The sequence below is a fragment of the Meleagris gallopavo genome, chromosome 5, assembly GCF_000146605.3.
Source record: "Meleagris gallopavo isolate NT-WF06-2002-E0010 breed Aviagen turkey brand Nicholas breeding stock chromosome 5, Turkey_5.1, whole genome shotgun sequence".
NCBI lineage: Eukaryota > Metazoa > Chordata > Aves > Galliformes > Phasianidae > Meleagris > Meleagris gallopavo.
Window position 1 is genome coordinate 18,509,198 of NC_015015.2, and position 20,205 is coordinate 18,529,402.

The 20,205-nt window shown below is 41.4% G+C and overlaps 1 protein-coding gene across 7 annotated transcripts in view; it reads left to right on the forward strand.

Annotated features, from left to right (window-relative positions):
- The window catches only part of PRR5L (proline rich 5 like), a 50,261-nt gene that overhangs the window by 3,944 nt on the left and 26,112 nt on the right, over positions 1 to 20,205 (forward strand). For 5 of the 7 annotated variants that reach the window (XM_031553500.1, XM_031553501.1, XM_031553499.1 and 2 more), the window contains 4 exons: positions 1,989 to 2,069; positions 11,011 to 11,273; positions 12,619 to 12,699; positions 16,057 to 16,105. In XM_031553500.1, the coding sequence (XP_031409360.1) occupies positions 11,104 to 11,273; positions 12,619 to 12,699; positions 16,057 to 16,105 (300 nt within the window). In that variant the 5' untranslated portion in view covers positions 1,989 to 2,069; positions 11,011 to 11,103. Of the gene's footprint in view, positions 14 to 1,988; positions 2,070 to 11,010; positions 11,274 to 12,618; positions 12,700 to 16,056; positions 16,106 to 20,205 lie in introns of all 7 variants that reach the window. The other 2 variants (XM_031553504.1, XM_031553505.1) reach the window with 2 other exon arrangements.

The window sequence follows — 20,205 nt, forward strand, 5'->3', positions numbered from 1 at the left end:
CAGAGCGGCGGCGGTGAGTGCGACGGGAGAGCCGGACCGGGCTGCGGGCGGGGGGCTCCGCCGCCGGGGAGTGGGGCTGGTGCGGGAGGATGTGCCCGGGGCGGCCCGCGGATGGCACGGGACTCAGCCCTCGCCCCTCCGAGGCAAAGCGCCGGCGTAAATCCCGAGCAAGTTTTCCATTTGAAAATATTAAAAATAGACCCTCCGGTTCCATAGTGCCGCCGAGTGAGTCATTTCCAAACCAAATGTGTCCGCCTAACCCTCCTCCTCAGGGGACACGATAATTCTGAAACCGAGGGTGAAGGGAAGGAGGCTTTTCCCCTCCGCTAACAGACCGAATTAACACGTAGCCGCTGCGAGGGAAGAAAAAAGCCACAAGCGGCGGGCTGCCTGCTAAAAGCAGCGCGGTGCAGCCCCGTCCCTTTCTCTCCTTACCCTGCGGTGGGACCGCCCGCGTTCCCTGCAAGGCGCTGGGAGCCTCCCTGTCCACGCGGCTGTGAGCGGGCAAAGCCCACTGTTTTGTTCCTTTAGCTGTCAGATCCGTTCTCTGTCACCTCTGTGGGATGTCAGCCACAGCCATGGGTCATGCCTGCAGTGACCGACGCTTCTCCTGGCTGCCTGTGCTGAGAAGTGCAGTTCAAAATACGGTTATTTTTCTCTGACTTTCCCAGTCATATGATGATTTGTTCATGCAAGCGGGCTGTCTCGAGCAGAGGGATTTTTTTGTCAGCAACAAGTGCTGAGCATATTTACAGAGAATGCTGCACTTCTGTGTTGTGGAAGGCTTCATTTATGCAGAGCTACCTGGATCTGTGTCTGAGAGCTATTTGCATCTTTTGTATGATGCTGTATGTACATGTGTATTCTAAGTATATGTTTATTAGGGTTCTTCACAGTGAGGCAGCATGCTTTAGGTATAGAAGTTGATGTGCAGGCTGTGTTTTTCTTCTAAAGCAGAAGCTACTGTCCTAATGATGTAGATGAACTAGCAGAGACAAGGCTTGCTAAACTGCCTGTCTTTACATTAGGAAGCACCTAGCTGGGGGGAAAGTCCTGCCCTTTGACCCCTAGGAAGAACTATGCTACCACTCCGGCAACAAAAATGACCTATAGCTGAAAATATGCGCTGTAAGTTATGCCAGCTATTTCACAGCCTTGTGAAAGATGTGAGGTTTGAGAGCAAAATCTGTGGTAGCAACCCAAACCTAATGCTGTTTCTTGGTAAGTAGAGAACTGTGATGTAAAAGCGCTTGCATTCTTTTTGCTGTTTAGGTTCGGTTTCTTCTATTAATGCTATTTATATATTTTACAGCCAGGGGAGGCTATTATGATTTACTGACTTGTCATGTAGGGTGCAGGATACTCAGACATTCTTGCAGTCTGCAGTGTTTCTTTTAGCTCTAACACTTAGAAGATTCATCCACTTAAAAGTGCCACTGAAGTACCAAACTGGGAAAAAAAAGTAAATATCAATCTTTTGTGTTCCAGAACACAAGAAAAAGCAGACAGTGTCCCACGAAAATGAAAACTTTGCTGTAATCTAAGACACTTTATGCACACTTCATTGTTAATGTATGGCACTGTTGCTAGGTTTCTAGTGCCGTGGACTTCTATAACATCCTGGAGGGAGGAAAACACTTCAACTTGAGTCTAAAACCAGCTGCTTTTTGGTGAAACCTGGAAGAAACTTTTCCAGAGCTCCATTATTCTGTAGTTGTTTCTGTGGTTGTCCTGAATCTCTACTGATGTGGCTGTCAAGTTGCACTGAGACCTACACCAATGGTTTGCAGTGCTGGAGGTGGACAGGGATGTTCAAGCAGACAGTTCCATGTGGGACTATTATTTTCTATGTCAATTTGGCAGCACTGTTTCCTTTTGGTAATTTTACAGCAGACTTCAGGTGACAATTCAGTTGCACATCACATTCATCTTTGGTCTTTAAAGTTCTGTTTAGATATTTAAGGTTATCTGTAACTATTTTCTTGCAGTATGTTTACGGACTGTCTGATATCTGCTCAGAGTCTGATAAGACTTGCAAGATTCACTTCCAAAACTCATCTGGAATACAGGTAATGTCTACTGACTCTTCAATTCCTTTTGGAAGAATTTAACTTCTTTGCGTTTCTAGTAATGATAGACACAGAGTAGGTGTGATAGTTCTCACTTAAACTAATAAATTAATATAGGTAGCTTCCATTCTTACGGAAAGAATAGAGGCCTGAGACTTGAATAAGATCATTGAAAGCTTGGAAGTAGCAAAAAACTAAGCACCGAAAGTGTATCTTTTATACTCAATGTGTTCAGTTTTCTTATGTTGCTTTTCCAGGCCTCTGTAGGTTTTTTGTTTCCCTCGCACATAATGTATGGGCTTTTGTCCTTTCTGTTTCTGCTGGTGTGAATTCAAGCATGAATATACATTGATTATGTGCTGGACTTCAGAGCTTATTCAGTAGGGCATAACAACCTGTTCTTCCATTAGATAGAGCAAGTGTAACTCAGAAAGTGGAAGATTGTGCTGAAGACTTCAGCGAACACCCTGTGATACCAGAGGTGGCTGGGGCTGGGCTACAGTATAAATCAGGCTGCTCAACTGCTGTGTTTTGTAGCCCTAGGGTTAAAAATAGGGAGTGTGTTTCTGTTTTTAATAATAACAATGGGAAATGTGAAAGGAAGGAGAAGGAGGAATATATGAAATGCAAGAAAACAAAGATTGTCATTCTGCTTGCAGCGTAGGTAGTTTCTAAAATCATTGCAGTCGTGACACTTTGTTTGGTCTTGAAGTTTACCTTGTCAGCTTTCTGATTAACACTACTAGAAAAGTAAAAATGTCACTATGGTCAGATTGATACAAATTTTTGCTTCTGAATCTGTGTTCTACTTCCCTATTCCTTTCTTTCTTTTTTTTAATGGATGACCTTCATCCTGGTGTGCTTAAGAAAGCGTTACTGTGGTTCTCCTTTATCTGTTCTCCTCTAGTAACTTTAAGAATTAGTGAATTTCACTGCACATGACTAAGGAAGAACAAGTCAGAAAGGATAAAGTTTCTCTAAGCTTTGTGAAAACGTTTTTACAGCTTGTGCTGGAAGAAGGGCTCTGGAGGGAGTTATCCCCTCCTGCACAAGTGAAACCCAGAGGGAGCACTTTAGTTCTGCTGCTCATGTAACTACTGCATATGAACAGTTTATTTGTTAAGCAGCTACATTTTTTATTTTTCCCACACAGCTTTTCCACATGCTAAGCACAACTCCTATGATCCCTGCAGACTGCTCGATGTACTTCAACTTCTTTTGAAAGAGTTAACACAAGTATTTCCTGAATTTTGTAGCAGATGCTACCGGGGAGCTATTGAAAACAGGTTGAAGCTGCTAAAAGTTTAGTTTGTGTGTTTGAAAACACATTTGTCATTTCAATCTTAAAGCCTTCTGTACAGCAAAAAGTCCAATAGCTTACTCATACTGTTGTCATTCAAGTGATACATTCTTGGCTTGCTTTGCTCCAGGAGGGGTGCCCTAACGGGTACATCTGCTAAATGCTATTCCAAACAGTGGAAGGAAATAATTATTTATCTTGACTTTTTTTTCTTGTGTAAAATGTTCTTGTGTTGGGGATTGTTCCAGTGAAACTATGCTCATTAAAAGGCATTCTTGTAGTCAACAGAGTTTAAGGCTTGAAGACATCAAAATGAAGTAGGCCAAAACTGATGGGTGGCCTTAGGCGCTGAGCTCCTTGGAGTACTATTTTGCTGTTAAATCAGTTGTGGGTTTTTTTAGATTGTAATAGCTTGTGTTTTTCTTTTTGTGCATGTGTATATAATCTTGATCTCTTTGGCTTGCTCTGTGCCAGTGCTATTTTCGTACTTTGTTCTATAGGGAATTGTGTTCATGTTTGTATAGATGTGAATTAGTCTTCCTTCTAACATGCCATGAACTCCAGAAGGTGGTGGTCTCTGGATTACAGAGAAACATCTCATCCCAGGATGGGATATAAGCAAAGGTGCTTTTTTCCCCCTCTCCATCTGACTACAGTTTCACTTTGAGTTTCAGGTTTACTTTAACCTCAAGAACTCAAAGCACAACTGAGTGGAAACCACTGAATTTCTTTTCAATTGCTATGTGGCTCTGCCACTGGCACCTGGTTAGAGAGATCCTTCTGTTTGTGAATTTGTTTGGGAAATGTAATTAATAAAGATGTCCAGCTGGGAGAAGAAAATATGCAGAAGGAGTTCAGTGTATGGATATAATATAGGGAAAGTGAGATCTTCTTTTGAGTACCTAAAGACTAGTAGTACAATTATCAGACATGAGTACGTACCAGAGGATTGATATGGTATCGGGGAGGGCTCTATTCCCATATTCTGTAGAGGCTTTTTTTTTTTCCTCTAACATGCTTCATCTTCGTAGTTAACATGAAGTTTAATTAGGGATAGGTGGTGACCAAACACTTTTGGATTCTTATAGGCCACAAAGTTTGTGCCTGCATAGTGGATGGCCTGGCAAAATAATAATAAGAAGTTAACATCTTTTGGTGTTGAGCTACCTTTTGAAAAGAAGAGGTAGATCAGATGGTTCCTCATTCTTTACAACTGGATGGAATTCTTTGAAAAGCTTCATTAAAGGAGCTTAGAGGCATATTTTTACTTCACTTTATTTTAGTGAGTAGGTTCCTGGCTTGGGAGGTGGAAGAGCTGGATGAGTCATTTTCTGGCTTTGCAGCTTCATTTCCTCAGCCAGAAAATGGAGATAATGATTTTCACTCTCCTTATTAATAATCTTTTTGAAAAGAGCATTTTGCAGGGCTGAGCAGCCCATCTACCTGGAGCTGAACATGCATGGTCTGCCTCAGGGCTTTTCCCATACTGTGGGATGGGTGGGCTGGAGGTATGGGGCAAGCAGGCGTCCCTTCAACACTTGGCATTGCATGCACTGGGGCCAGCCAGAGACTGGCAGGAGGCATGTGGTGGGGCTGCAGGTAATGTGCTTTAGCTGGCTGAAGTTCTGTGTTTGCCATCTGGCATGGAGAGTGCACTGAGAGCCTGAGGAATCAACTTGTTTTCCTCTGTGGGACAGCCTGGTAAGGTGCTGGTGGATCATGTTCCTTCCTCCTGTTTGGATCCTATTCCTGAATTGGGTATGGTCTGCAGTCCTGGCTTGTAGCTTAAACAGATTGTGTTTTTTTTGTTTTTTTTAATAGCAATGTTCTGAGTTGATTTTTGTCACTAGGATTTCAGAGGTAAGTGCCATTAATATACAGGTAGGGGAAAAAAACCTGTTTCCTGAAGGCTCTAACTTGAATCAATCCTAATGATGAGATTACCAGACCAGAATACTAGCCTTACACCATTCCATTTATCTTTCTGATGTGGGGCGGTCTCTTAGAAAGGACTGTGCCCCTACTATTAGCATAAGCACATCTGAAGGTATTTTTCTCCTTGTGTGTGGTGCTGCTCCTGTCACAAAGTATCTGTACTTTGCCTTGCTGATTTGTGGATTGATCCAGAATGTGAAGGCCAATGTGTAGGCTCTTATTGCTCTTGATGGGCCATGTGTTAGAAATTTGTCTCTAATTTTAGTTTCTGAAGTTGTGAAGGAGCGGAAAGATGAGGAGTATAGGAAGGACTATGCACTGAGATTGAGCCCCAGGCTGCCCTCAAACTATTGTGGAGACACACAATTTCAGCAACTCCACGGTATGTAAGATACGGCTTCTGATCATGCTATCCAGAAAGGAATTATTTTTAGCTATGGAATAATTAATGCATTTTTCTTAAGCTTATGCTTGTTTCACACACAAAAGCATTACAAAAAATTCTGATCCAGTATCTGGACTCGGAGGTCATCAATGTCACAGTTGCGCAGAGCATCCAAAGGAGTAGAAAACGGGCAAACATATCTATCTTCATGAAGATGCTAGTTTTCTACTACTAAAAATGTTCAAATGGCAAGACCTCTTATAACCTGGATAATTCCTCATTCTTGTAGTATTTCAGGAGATCTGGGGAATACTTACTTGGATAAATGGAGCCTCATGTGGTTCCCCCCTTCCCTGCATTGCCATCTGGTTTGCAGTTGCTTTTTGACTTGTGGCATTTTGTTGTGAATATGAAGTAGCACCATTGCAAGTTACCCTCTAAAAAGCAAAAGCAGCTGTAGTTTTTGCTGCCCCTGTTGGTTGTGTTGGCAGCTGTTGCTCCAAGCCTTGCAGAGGGGACATGAATGACCGCTTAACAAAGGAAGAGACCATGTTAAATCTTAGCTGCCAGGGGCTTTTTGTTTGTTTGGCTCAGGATTACTGAGAAGATCCCTAATTTAAAGTGCTGCCAACATTTTCTATAGGTTATTCTTTCTCCAACAGAGACAGAACTAGGTGTATTGCCAGATCTTGTTTGTTTTTTTTCTCCAGACAGTCACAGGTACTTTGGTCTATCAGAAGGAAGAAGTCTTTTCATTAAATCACTTTGTAACAGCTTCTGTTATTTTCATGGCTAATAGAAAACAAATGGATAAAAATTCCTAGTTTGACTGTAATGTTTTTATGTCTGTATCTACAAGTGTTTGCTGGAAAAAGATTTGTGTCCTTGTTTGATTCTTCTGTTGAAAGATTCAAGTTAATCTATAAAGTACTCACTCAGATGTGATAAATTAGAAGTGGATAAAACTACATTGTTGTCAGATTGACTCAGTCCAGCTCAACACCCCTCTCCCTCAAGTTTTGAATGCTATCATCTAGCTTTCAGTTATTTGCTCATTTAAAGATCTGGGTTTTACACAGGTAATGTCTGCCTTGTTTGAGATCTAGAAGACTTTAATAGCTAAAATAGATAGCTAGGTAAATTGGAGGAAAAAAAAATCGAGAGAAGGGGAGGAAGAACAATAAATGCATCTCTCCTTGACTTAAAACAAGCTTGCCAAAAAGAGAAATGCAGTGTCATTAGATGAGAGAAGAGCGAGGAGTCCTTTGTAATCGGGTAAACAACTTGAAATCTTTGTTGCTGCACCAACTGTTGCCTCAGTGGTTGGAGCATGTGGCAGTGGGAGATCATGTTGTTGTGGCACTATCTCCTATGCTGGAGCTGAGTTTTAGCCTCCAGCTTTTCATCCCTTTTATGACTAATGGTAAGAGAGGGTACGGCTTGGTGGCTGCAACCACTGCTATCCTCCTGCCTTTTTTCTCTCTGTGATTGATAAATAGTATTACTAAGTAGTCATACTAAGTATTACTATTAGTAATAGTAGAATAGTAGTCATTAGATGTAGGCTTTATTTTATAGTCTTCTAAAATAATTTAATATTGGGTAGGGGAGATGTGAAGGAATGTGGACTGAAGACCTTTGAGGGAAGAATACTTGTGTAAATCTTTAAGAGTTTTTGGTGCAAATTAGAGAGGAAGACTGTTCTGTGATGTATTCAGTGCTTTGTGTAATGCTTTTCTTTCCCACTAGCTGAAATAGCCCCAAAACCATGAGGGTTTCTGACTAACCTATATTAATACCTCTCTTGGCACAAGGATAGTTTCTCTCAGAAAAAGAAAAAATTAAATAAAATTGCAGACTACTGAATGTATAACATGAACATTACCAACAAACTGCTAAAGGAGCTCTCCTGCAGAAACAAGGCAGTGTTTACAAGGGTGTCGTTGTCTTGGTAAAACTTTCAGTGGAAACTGCTTACTGGAAAAGGAAAATGTGATCTGAAGGAGTTGTGGAGATGAAGTATTTCTGTAGCTATTGCAGAACAATTATGTAAGACTGGGTTCTGGTTTGGGGGCTTTATTTTATGTCCCGATGCATGGGATCTGCAAAATGCAAATGCACTGTGCCAGAAGTCTCTTTTCCAGCACGTGCTCTCTTACCTCTGGTTTTATGAGTCTCTGAAAATAGTTTAAGTAGGCTATGGGTTGGGGATGGTTATTCTCACAGACCTTGGCATTTCAGTTCTGAAAACATGATAATCAGTTATACTTGATATTCTTCTGGGGGCTAGCTTGTACTGAGAGGAAGCTTACTATGGCTGCTGTCTAACAGCTACCATTTTAGGTAAACTAGGAGAGAGTGCTTTCTCTGAAACCTGAATAAGTGAAATTAAGGCTCTGGATTTGGCCAAAAGCTCAAGATCTTTTCTTTTAAATCTGTGGTGAAAATGTAAAATAAACTTGTCTTAGTACTGAAATGGGATTGCAGACTATGGGACTGGGGAAAAAGTGAGGAAGAAAGTCATCTTAAATGTTCATCACAGATAAGAGCTTGTTATTATCTGAGTAACTTTAGCAAGGGTTAAGGAAAACAATGTATATGTTTCCATGAGCAGAAGCAAGTGTGTTCCCTTGGTAAGAAGGAAGCGTTCAGGAAATTTGTCATGGGGCCCTGTGTTCTGCTGCTGTGGAATCAGGCTCGTAAACCCAAAGACCAAGTCTGGGAGAGACCTTTGTGATGGCTTTGTTTTACCTTTGTGCAAAAAGATTTCCTACACAAAATTTAAATGTCTGTATATTAAGTTATAAAATTTGTTCTCCTTGCACTTCTGAATTTAAACTTTCCCCTTGTAACTTAACACAAGTTAATACAAATAGAGCTTTTATAGAAGACTTTTATTGCTGGGGATAAAGTACTGCATGTGGTTACAGTGTTTGGAGTACTGGCAGGAGGACTGAAGGTTAGCACTGGCATCTTAACCACCACCTTCTAGCCCTATTAAGTGTGTATGCCTGATTTAAAGTAACATTATATAGTTTTGAAGAATATCTGTTCTCTTCCCTGTACAAAAACTGTTGAAATAATAGTTTGTGCTGGGTGAAGTTAGCTGTCACTCATTCAGCTCTTCTCGCTGTCAGCTTTGGGACTTCATGGTGGCAAATGTTAGCACAATTACTTGTTTTGCAACAGAAATATGCTGACTCTGCCTCTGAGACACCTCTCAGTGTGTCATGAGTGAAGTCTGCCCTTGGCTCTCCAAGGTGCTGTGGTTTTTCTCCTCTGACAGTTTCTGATGTGGCTGGAATTGCCAATGGAGAAACTACTAGCAGATTGGGCAGTAAAGCTGGTGAGGGATCTGGAGCACAGGCCTTATGAGGAGTGGCTGAGGTAGCTGGGATTTTTTCCTCTGAGGAGGCTCAAGAGTGGCCTTATTTTTCTCTACAATTATCTGAAGGGAGGTAGTGCCAGTGTGTGAGCTGGCCTCTTCTCCCACCTAACAAAGGATAGGTCTAGAGGGAACGGCCTCACGTTGCACCGGGGAGATTCAGGTTGGATGTTAGGAAATACTACTTCTCCCAGAGTGGTCGGGCATTGGGGTGGGCTGCCCAGGGAAGTGGTGGAGTTGCTGTTCCTGAAGGTGTTCAAGAAACATTTAGATGTACTGAGGGACATGGTTTAGTGGGAGATAGTGGTGATAGGTGGATGACTGGACTAGATGATCTAGGAGGTCTTTTCCAACCTTGGTGATTCTATGTGGGCAATGAAAAAAAACAAAACAGAATACTGTTTTAAAAGGCAAACAGAAGACGGTGTGATTTGGTTCTGTTATTTTTTTGTATTTATTCTGTATCTGTAAATGTTATAGTGGTATTTTTTTCTAATGGGAGCAGAGCAGCCACTCAACCTGCAGCTTGCTGTCCTTTCTGGTAACACCTGTTAGGGCTCAGTTTTCTTCATAGAAGTTTGTCTGGCCTTTGTCATCTCTAGAGACAGCCAAGAGTTGTCTAAAGATCTATCCAAACTGCACTCGGCTTGTGGAGGGATAATAGATGTATTTCATTATTGAATAGTAATGATAGTTTTACATGCTTTGTGTCCTGCAATCAAGGTGTTTGCTCTGTATTTTTCCCCTGTAACACCACTGGTGGAGGGGACTTGGTGTTTGCAGCAGGGCTGAGGGCTTGCTTAGGTCTCCTTGGCTGATCTGAACAAGGCAAGGAGGAGGCAGATGATGAGCTCAGTGTGAAGCAGGGCTGGCCAGGTGGCAAGCAAGCTGCTCCTTTACGTGTAAAATGATTAGTTAAGGTTTGCAGAGTATGAAGAATTTCCTGGAGCTGAGCACTAGCTTAAGTAGAAGCACCATGCAAATACACAGTATACCTCTAGCTGATCATATCTTTTTTTACCTTGTGCTGCAGATGTTGTGGAGAAGAGAAGGCTTTGCTTTACGTCTTCTGTGTGCAGTTTGGTTGTACAACTATTTTTTTCCCATCTCTCTCTTTTCTCTGACATCTCTGTTCTTCAAACTGCCAACTGAATCTGCTGCTTGTACTTGTCTGAAGTGGGAAGATTTTGAAGTGCAGCAGCTTTGCCAGAGCTTTTTTTGTGGTTTTTATCCAAGTTGATTCTAACTTACTCTGTTTCTGTGGTTCACTTGGGGCTACATATTCATTTATGTGGAGATGGCGATCAGAAGGGAAAGTATAAGAATTTTGTGTCTGGACAGCTAATTGGTTCTCTAAAATAAGTAACTGACCCAAACAGTCCTGTTTACTCTCAAAATATGTAGTTGTCAGAGCTCTTCTGCAGAAGCTCTTTATTGTATCTATTTGTAATGAGCTGAAAATGAATTTTCTTGCATAATGCTTCTGGAAGAAGCATAGGGTTTGTCTGATCATCTTTTGTTGATCATATTTTGCTCCTTTTTCTTCTGGTGAAATATTTCTCTCCAGTTTCTCTTATTTTGTATTAGCTGAATGGCAACTCTATTTAAAGGTATTTGTAAGGTGCCTCTGGGAATGGTTTGGGTCGCCTCTGTTCTTGCATCTCTACTAACTGAAATGGGAAGGAAACCACGCTTGTTTTTCTGGGTGGCTTGTTGAGTCATTCTTTAAGGGGGAAAGGCTGCTGCTGTTGAAGAGCTCATAAAGGTTTGCTCTTAGTGTGATAGGCTATTTTCACTCCTCTTTCTGTCTTGCTCTTCTCCTTTCTCTTCACTTTTCAGGACTGCTTCAATTTCTTTATCTTATTGTGAGTCCGTATCGCAGCCTGATGTGGTGGGGAACTGCTAGTCTGAGGCTAATTGCTTGCTTTCATTGCAGGCTGAATCCTTGGTTTTGGAGTCTTGTTGATTGATACCAGGGCCTTCAAGAGAAAAGACTTTCTGATAGACCCACTCCACTCCATTCAAGCCTATGACTGGGGGCTTCACCGTACCACCATCCTTTGCTCTCCAGTTGCACAAGATGGGTTCGTTCAGAAGGCCCCGACCTCGCTTCATGAGCTCTCCAGTGCTCAGTGACCTGCCACGTTTCCAGGCAGCTCGGCAGGCTCTGCAGCTCAGCTCCAACTCAGCATGGAACAGGTGAGCAGCACCTACAGTGTGAGACTGATCTTTATACTATTATGTATCAGGCTATTTATGGCTAAGCTTGATTATTTATAAGCCTGAATGAGTTTTTGGCATGCCTGAGGTTTGCAGGCATTCAAAGCCTCTGTGGGGGTGACAATTAGACTTAGTAGTTTTTGGCCAGCTTCTTTTTTAGCCAATATTCCTTCAGAGATACAGTCTTGAAAGTAGGACAAAATTGCTCTACATTAACAGATCTACTTTTTCAGTACGTTTTAGGAAAACTATGAGTGTAACAAAGGTCAGTTTCCTATGCAAATAAATTCCTGCTATGCATTATTATGAATTTTTTATCAGAAGAACTCAACTGTGGTAATTACTAAGCTTGTGGCTTCTACTTCTACATACTGCAGGCAAATCCTGTTCTGCAGTGCATATCATGCAGCAATGACCACTGGAAAAATGATGCGTAGGGTGAAGTGTGAGATGGTCTGCTGCTACTGAAGTCAGGTGTTCCCACCTTTCTGTCTGCCATCTTGCACCATCTTTGTGCTCTGCAGATCCCTTTCTCTTGCTGAACTAGTTCTGCCACACAAATGTAGCCCAGCAAGAGCATCGTTGTTTTATACTAGGATAGAAACCTGAGGTTACTGAAGCGTACAAGTGCCAAACTTGTTTGCAGAAGAGAACTTCTATTAAGCAAATGGCATCTCCTCTTGTTGGCTGTGGCAAGCTCTACAGCTGCCAAATCATCCTGTCACTTTAGGACTTCCTCTGTACCAAAAAAGAAAAGTATATCAGAAAAGTATTAGAGTAGCCCTCAACAGCTGCTGCCACACCTTACATGCATTAACAAGGCTTGAAGATGGGCCTGACTGATGTTGGCTGCTGAAGGTCTTCAGCACAGCCAGAATCCTACCAAATGCTGCCAGCTGGGTGGTTCAGCTGGTCATGTCAGCATCTCTGGATAATGCAATGTGGTGTGTTTGGCAGACACTGACAAAAATCTGTGTCTCTTCACAGCTAATAGCCTGCAGCACATATCAGAGATCCCATAACCAGTTTTTTTTTTTCTAAGATATATCTCCTGTGAATGTGTTCTTTGTGAATGGTATCCTGGTGATGACTTTCCGTTGCTTACTCTGAATGCAATTTAAGACTAGTTCTGTTCTGTTCCCCATGAGAAGTGTAGGTAAATAAGTTATGATTTTGAGGGACAAAAAGTGGAAGTACTTAAGTGCAATTAACCTTTCCCTTTTTAGCCACTCAGCTTTTGGTGGCTATCTCATGTTGCACTCTTTAAATCATACTGGTGGCTATTACTTCTGGATGTTGTACTGTCTCATTTCTTTCTTGGCAGTGTTCAAACAGCAGTGATAAATGTGTTTAAAGGGGGAGGCTTGCAGAACAATGAACTTTATACCCTCAATGAAACTGTCAGGTAAGTTGTTGAAATGTGTGAAGAAGGGATTTTTGTTGCTGCTTGTTTGGTGTTTCCTTGTTTTTGTTCCTAAGCAGAAATGTAGTGAGAGGAGATTGGTGGGAGAAATACAGATGGGTAGGAGAGAACTTTAACATGTATTTTGAATTTCAGGCTGGCTTCTTGTCTCTTCTTTTTTTTTTTTCTTGCTATGAGGTGGTGTGAAGAGCATTGGGCTTTTAGATAATGTTTATTTAACTTATGTGGAGCGTTGACAAATTAAGGATATTTACTGAGTTAGAATACAAGGATTTTGTCCCCTTCTGTGGAACTTTCCTCTTAGGCCTGTTTCCCTCCCCCCATGTGTTTAAGGACATTCATAACAGTAGTAACATTTTCTGTCACTGTTTTTCTCTAAAATCAAGCTTCTCAGAACCACAGAGCATTTAAACAAAAAGAAATTAAAATATAGCATTTCACGTACACAAGTTCTATAGTGATTTCAGGAAAAGACCAGAAAATACTTACTCTGAAGATTGAAAAAAGCCTAGAAGTCTCACAGTGATGATAAAAGTATCGTTTGTTATTTTAAAAAAGTCTCGTGATTATCTGTGGTTTTGGTCTGATTACTTGGAAACTTCAGTTAATGGATTATAGAGCAGATACAGAGCAGTTTATTCTGTTGATTCCAAGTGGTGCTAAGAGGAATACTGACAGTTCACAATTGTAGTTCCTTATTCCTCCTCTTTCTCACTATATCCATATTCATCCACTATGTTGTTGCATAGGTCTCAGCTTCCACATTTGTATGCTTACCCCATCCCTATTGTGTTTTTGCTCTATGCCAAATTAAGTGGTTGCTAGAGCCAAGAACGTACTGAGCAGCAAACTACCCTTTTCCCTCCTGTCAAAATAAATGCAGGACATGAGTCTCTGTCCTACTTGATCTGGTCCCAAGGTAAAAGCTTCATAAAGTTGCTATGTCTTATGCTTTAACACTATTTAAATGTGCTTAAGGCAGAAATCCTCAAGTTAGATTTAAGTACTTGCAGCAGTATTTATTCTCCACGGGATGAGGATTTCTGTATGTGAAAGGGAAAAGCAAGTGTCGTAAGCCTTTGGAAACACCCTAACCCACAGCCTGTAGCTTGAAGACTGGCTTTGGGTTTTGTGACTTGTCTCCTAGGCTGCTGCTCACTGCAATGGCTTCAGCCTGCTTTCCTGAACTGGTACAAGCAGGTACTCCTTCCCAGCTTCATGGGGAGGAGATACTCTGGAGAGAATAGCCCCTTTGGATGGGCTTGGCCCCTGTGGCTGGACCATGCTCTGCTAGCATCAATCACCAGAGTCAGTCTGGATTGTCAAGAGCCAGATGTAGAACAAGCAATTCTTTGTGAAATTTGTGTGCTTTGTGCACAAAGTGGTGGTGGTGGGAGAGGAAGTAAGCTTTTCCACTCACAGGCAGCACTTGGAAGCTCTCACTTTGAAATTCATGTTCCTACAGGTGCCTGAGCATTGCTCACATCTCAGAATGTCATCTTCTGAATAGGCTGTTTTAGCGTTCAAGCAGCTCATCAAATCAGTCTAAGGAGCCACAAGTCATGCAAGTGCATGCGTGTTTGTATGCGCATCTGCAGCTTTGCACCTGTGATTCTTGATAAATGTCAATGCAGAGTGCATGAGGTTTCAGACAGCCAAGTCTTTTGTGCCATTAGATCAAGCTGGTGCATCTTCATCCTTTGTATTTCTTCACTCAGATCATCAGTGGAAGTTAGCAAATGCAGAGTTCTAATAGCTATAGACTCTGCACAGTGCTTAACTGTTTGTCAGTGGGAGAAGTGGGAAGTTTTAAAGTTGGACAGTAATGACAGAGCTAGGAGATGAGCAACAGGTAACATCTTGCTCTGTATTGCTCTCACCAAGTCTCTATCTTGCTGTGATTTGATAACATCTCACTGGATAGTTTTTCTTAATTGCTCTGAAAGCTGTCATGGCAAGAGGAAATGTCAGAAATGCCATTGAGAGATGGAATATAGGACGCAAGGAATGACCTGGTTATGGTTAGGAGGAGAACCCATCAGGTTCTCTTTGGGTGCATACTTTTCTTTGCAGGAGTGGATGGGATGGTCCACTTGAGAGAACAAGTGTCCTGCTAGGGCTGGCAAATTAGCTGATCAAAAGCCCTCAGGGTTCTACTGAAGCCAGTAAAAGAGCATCTCACACAGCAGCCCTCAAAGACTTATCTGCTCTCTCCATCTTGCAGAAATAGAAATGTACTTTGAGATGGGTGGGGTGAATGTAACTCATCTGAAAAGATGTGAAGGTTCTTCTGTGTTTTCTGAATAAATGTGGAAGTTTTGCAGAATGCTTGGTGAGGAAGATTGCAGTCAAGATCTATGTTCACCAAAGAGTAGAAAAAAGAGCTGCAGTTTGTTAGTAAGAATCTAGCCTGAAAACTAGATGTCCCAGATGCTATTTTTGAGCACTCTTGGTAATGCTTCACTTTGGTGAAAAGCAAAACTCTTAAACCAGCAAAAAAAAAAAAGCAGTATTTTTCAGTGGAAAGCATTGGGCACCTTTTAAATCTTAGGTAGAATTTATTGCTGCAAAATTTACCATCATAGTTACTGAAAGCTGAAAGTTCATGTGCCTCTAAACTGTGATTTGTTTTTGTTGATGGTGCTTCTGATTTAAAACTAACCCTGTTTTTCTATATATATATATATATATATTGGGATTTATCATAGCCAGATTTAAAAATCATCTATCTTTAATCAGAAGTATTTGTTGAGTTGCTTCTGCTTGCACATACGTAAACAACATCTTACTAAACTTCTAGAAATGTTTTCTTGAAAAACATGCTTTGTTTTCTGGTTTTTGGTTTTTATGCGGTAGCCACGGGGAAGCTGCAGCTGCTACTTGCATGTTTACCTCATATCTTCTCTCCTTATCCTCCCACCTTCTGCTTCCAAGAGAAAAGGAAGTACTGCAGTGGGGAGAGATGCTATTTTTCAATGCAATGGAAGGTGATTGACTTTCCTTAAAGAAATATCAGAAAAAAGATGAACTTTAAACTAAAATTCTAAATTATTTTCCAGCTTCTTATGCATTCAGGGATGTGAATGTGGTTTGTCTGTTTATTCCAGGGAGTGGCTTATAAAAAGAAGGTTTCAGGGAAACTTTCATCATAATTTGATAATACTTTTTGTAGGCATTAGTAGAACATATACTTAAATGTAAAAGAAATCTAATTGCCAAAAGGACACATTCATATACATTCAGGTATCTTTGATATGACTGGTAGTGAAGTGTGAATCTGATTGAAAGAACACCCATTGCTGGTCACTTACTTCATGGATGCATTCCTTCTGTCTACAGACGGCTGCTGAAGAGTGAACTGGGATCCTTCATCACTGATTATTTTCAGGTATTATATGATTTATTTGCTTACTTCTTGAGATTTGGTCTGTTTAGCTTTTTAGCATATGGGAGACCTTTTTACAAGCATATAACCTACAGATTTCATTTTTGTTTTTCCATGAAAGATCATGGAGATAGAATATTTTTTTAATGTGGCCCATATAGCCCCAAAAGTAACTATTTATGGGCATATATGCTAAATTAGGGGTAATCTTCCTTTGCACTTAAGAAGGATTACCGGCAGCCTGCCAAAAATCAAGGGATTCACTTGAACTTCTTAAAAAGATGGGATTCTTTCTTTCTTTCTTTTTTGCTTATTTCACTAATATTGAGAATTCTGGACTAGGTTTTCTGAAACAAGGACTAGCAAAGGGGAAGAGAAAATATTAAAAGCTTTCTGTTCTGGGGGGTGCAGATAAGGAAGTCCTTATCAGCAGGAAATCGACCTGGTTACTGTTTGCCTTCTAGAATATAGATGCAATCTGTAGAAAAGCAAAAGGTGAAGGATTAGGGAAGACGCAATCAATCAAAGATCTGTTATTGCTTCTCACTGATGTTGTCCAGATAGACCAAGGTTCACATGCAACCACATGAAAGCATGCGTAAGATTTTGAGAGAACACCAATGGCTTTCAGAATTGCACGTTTTTCGGTGTAGTGCTGATTTAAAAAGAAGGTTGCTGAAAGCGATGGATTTTTTTGTTGTTGTTGGTTTTATTCCTTTTGAGTAAGAGAGAATTTCAGTACTTTCTGAAGTGGCTAATGCTGCTGTGTGCTATGCCAACTGTTTTAAAGGGGGAAGGTGAGAAGTGTTGTTTCCTATCACTATTAGGTTACTTGACTTAAAAAAGAAGAAAAAATCCCCCACTATACTATCAAATGAGAAGCAAACTCTGCCCTGGTGGTAGTTGTTTCACTTCTTTAGCCCCTGTCTACAGCTTTCTTACTGGAAGAAAACAGCTCCTGGTGGTAAGTGGTGGGACGTTTCCTCGAAGGGGAGCACAGCAGAAGGGGGTGAAGCTGTACTACAAACCCATAGAGCTCCTGGAAATCTGTTGCACTCCTAGCTAACTTGAAAACGGGCAGTCAAAACTTTGCAACTAAATATATGCCAAAAAGTAAACTTTGTAAAAAGCTTCATGAAGAGCCCACATACTGGTCTTCCAGACCACCATACAGTGGTCTGGAAAAAGTAGAGAATTTCCAGAGACAGCTTCATGCCTCTGTAAGGCTGAGCAGAGCAGTGAGCCATGCGTGACTTTGAGGGATGTGGGGTGCTGACACACAGCTGTTATCTGGCTTTGAAGATTCAGAGTGCACTGGGTGACTTCCAGTGCTGAACAAGATGCAGCTGTGTTGTCACTGCACAGGACAGGCCCAAGAAGCCTGGGAGCAACGCTGATGCTGGGGTTTGGGTGTGTTGGTCTCTTCCTCCAGGTTATAGCTCTCCTGCCTGTTGCGGTTATACCAGAGCCAGTGGTGTTAGTTGCTGCTCCTTAGCTCTCCTAGTTGCAGAGATAAGGATAAAAGACATGGATTGTGTTATGATCTGCTCACCACTGGGGCTGCCAGCTGGACTTGCATTGTGTTTCTGTTGGCAAGCAGAGGACACCTGACCCCTTCCTGGTAGAGGGAACTGAGTATCAGCACTGCTTCCCTTAAAAGCAGATGTGAGAATGTGCTCTTTGACCCTGATGGCAGGGCTGTACTACTTCATCTGAAGGTTGCAATCACAATGTATGTGCTCAGCACTACTGTGGCCTTTGCCTCAGAGAGCTTGCAGTGCAAGGGTTAGACTGCAGTCTCTTCTGAATTTGTTTTTCTGTATGCTTGCACTTGTATGAATATCTCAGTGCATATGCAGTAGTTCAATTGCTGTTCCCCCACTGAATCCTGGGACTAAAATTTATTTTGGAGGGGATGGGGGGTTTAAAACTCAGCTTTAAAAGAAGAAACTGATATCCATCTGACTTAGCCTGAAGCAAAACTCTCAGTGATGGCAAGCCATGAGGCAAGCACTATGAGATAAGGGCTGTTGTAGGAAATGATCTCTTTTCCCTGCTGCGAGTTAAGATGCATATTTCAGATTCTAGACTGACAGAGTGTACCAGTGGTAAATGTTGCTGTTCTCTCTGAATGTCTTTACTCAAAAATCCCAGGGCCACGGAATGGGGAAAATCTATTCATGTGACAGAAAAAGGCTGATAAAATTTTGTCTATGGATTCAATTTCACTGTTGATGCCAGTTAACTTAAAGCTATGTTTCTTCAGCAAATGACTTGGCTTAAAGAGAAAAAGTAAAAAAAAACAAACAAACAAAAAAAACAAGATTTAAAATTTACAGTTAGGCTGAATGCCCATCAGTCATGCAGTCATCCTCTATAACAAAAGGGAGGTGATGGGAGCATATCACCAGGATGAGGAGGGGAGTAGAAATACTTATTTTGGCACAAACTTTTTCTGCATCCCCTAAAGCCCTTTTGAGAAGTTGCACTGAGAACTGAGTTTACTGTTAAGTTGACATAAAACCTGGAGGATCTGCTCTCATTTGTAGCCTGGCAGTTTTAAATATCCTAGCAGTAATTAGAACAGCTAATCGGTTCATATTTGGATGTGACAAATTGATTTAAATGTTTTGTTTCTTATGCTGCAACACCGGTAACAGGAGCCACTAGGATCATTTTGGTAAATCATTATGTTATGTATATTTTTATACTCAAACAGAGACAACTTTTTTTTTCTGACCACTGAATGTTTAAGAGTAAAATTGAGCAAAGCTTTTACTAGTGAGACAAAGCCACTTTTGTGATCAGCTTGAGTTGATTACTCACAAGTAGTTTTCACCAATTCCCATGAAAATTACCAGGTTTTAGCTACTGACGTTGCTAAAAGAATGTTTAGGAAACTGATGGGGCTTAAGTACTCTTTCTCTGTGACCAAACCTTCGTCATACCAGAGTGTGGTTTGTATTTGAAAGAGATGTATTTCCTACAAGGGCTTTAGTAGAAATTCAGATGTTTTATTCTGAAGGAGATTTGTTTATAAATTTTCTGTTTTAGCAACCCAATTAGATATATAAGCCATATACTTGGATCAGAGTCTGAGTGCAAATGCCAAATAGCTGGGATTCGGCATACTCAGTATCTGTTGCGGATTTGCCTTAATTGCTCCAGGTTTTCCAGCACTGAATTTATCCATGACCTGATACAATTGTTTCCTGCTACTGCAAATGGGTGTGTTGCACTCTCTCCTCTGCTCAGTAGCTCTGCGAAGCCCTGTCTGCTCTCACTGCTGCATTAGCTGGCTGGTTAGCAAGTCACAGGCAGGGATCCCGTGTTAAGATGTCAGTGTTTGTAGGAGTATAGTGAACTGGAGCTGCTCTGGGGCAGCTGTGAGACTTCTCAGGTAAGCTCCCTTCGTGCTATTTGATAGCTATGTTTTTGAAGAATATTTCTCAAACATAAAGCTAATGAGTATTGTCTGATACATTATCTTTCTGGTTCTGCGTGTAGCCTGAAAGCAAACCTTTAGAGGTGATGAACTGTTTCTTTTCACTCTCCGGGGCTTATTAATCTTGAAACTCACAGAGGAAAATGGAAACATTAGTTGTTTCACAGCTAACCGCTTTAGCAGAACTGCCTGGTTTGTGCACGTTAATCCCCAGCTGCCTCCTTCCATGGCAGAGACCCCATCCCTTCCCCACCACAACCATCTTGACCCATGCTCAGGGCTGATGTGCAGACCCAAAGCCCATCAGCTCTGGTGCCAAAATTTGTGGCTGAAGGATGACCAGGTGGGTAGGGGTGCTCATTTAGTTCAGTGAGAGCTTTGACATCTCAGAAATAGAAGGCTGTTACATAACTCCTATCCTGTTGCAGTGTGTGCTCTGGGAGGCAGGGAGCTCTGACTCAGGGTTAGGCCCAGCTTTCTGTCTGTATGCAAAATCATGCAAACCACAGTGCACAAGACTCATGTTGCTGGTGTGTCAGTCAAAATAAGATCGGAGTGGATAAGTGCAAAAGTAAGCAGCAACAGCCCAAGCCCTAATCTAAGCCAAAATGGATTTTCTTCTTTATTGCTGTTAAGAGTTCAGTCAGTGGGGAGCACA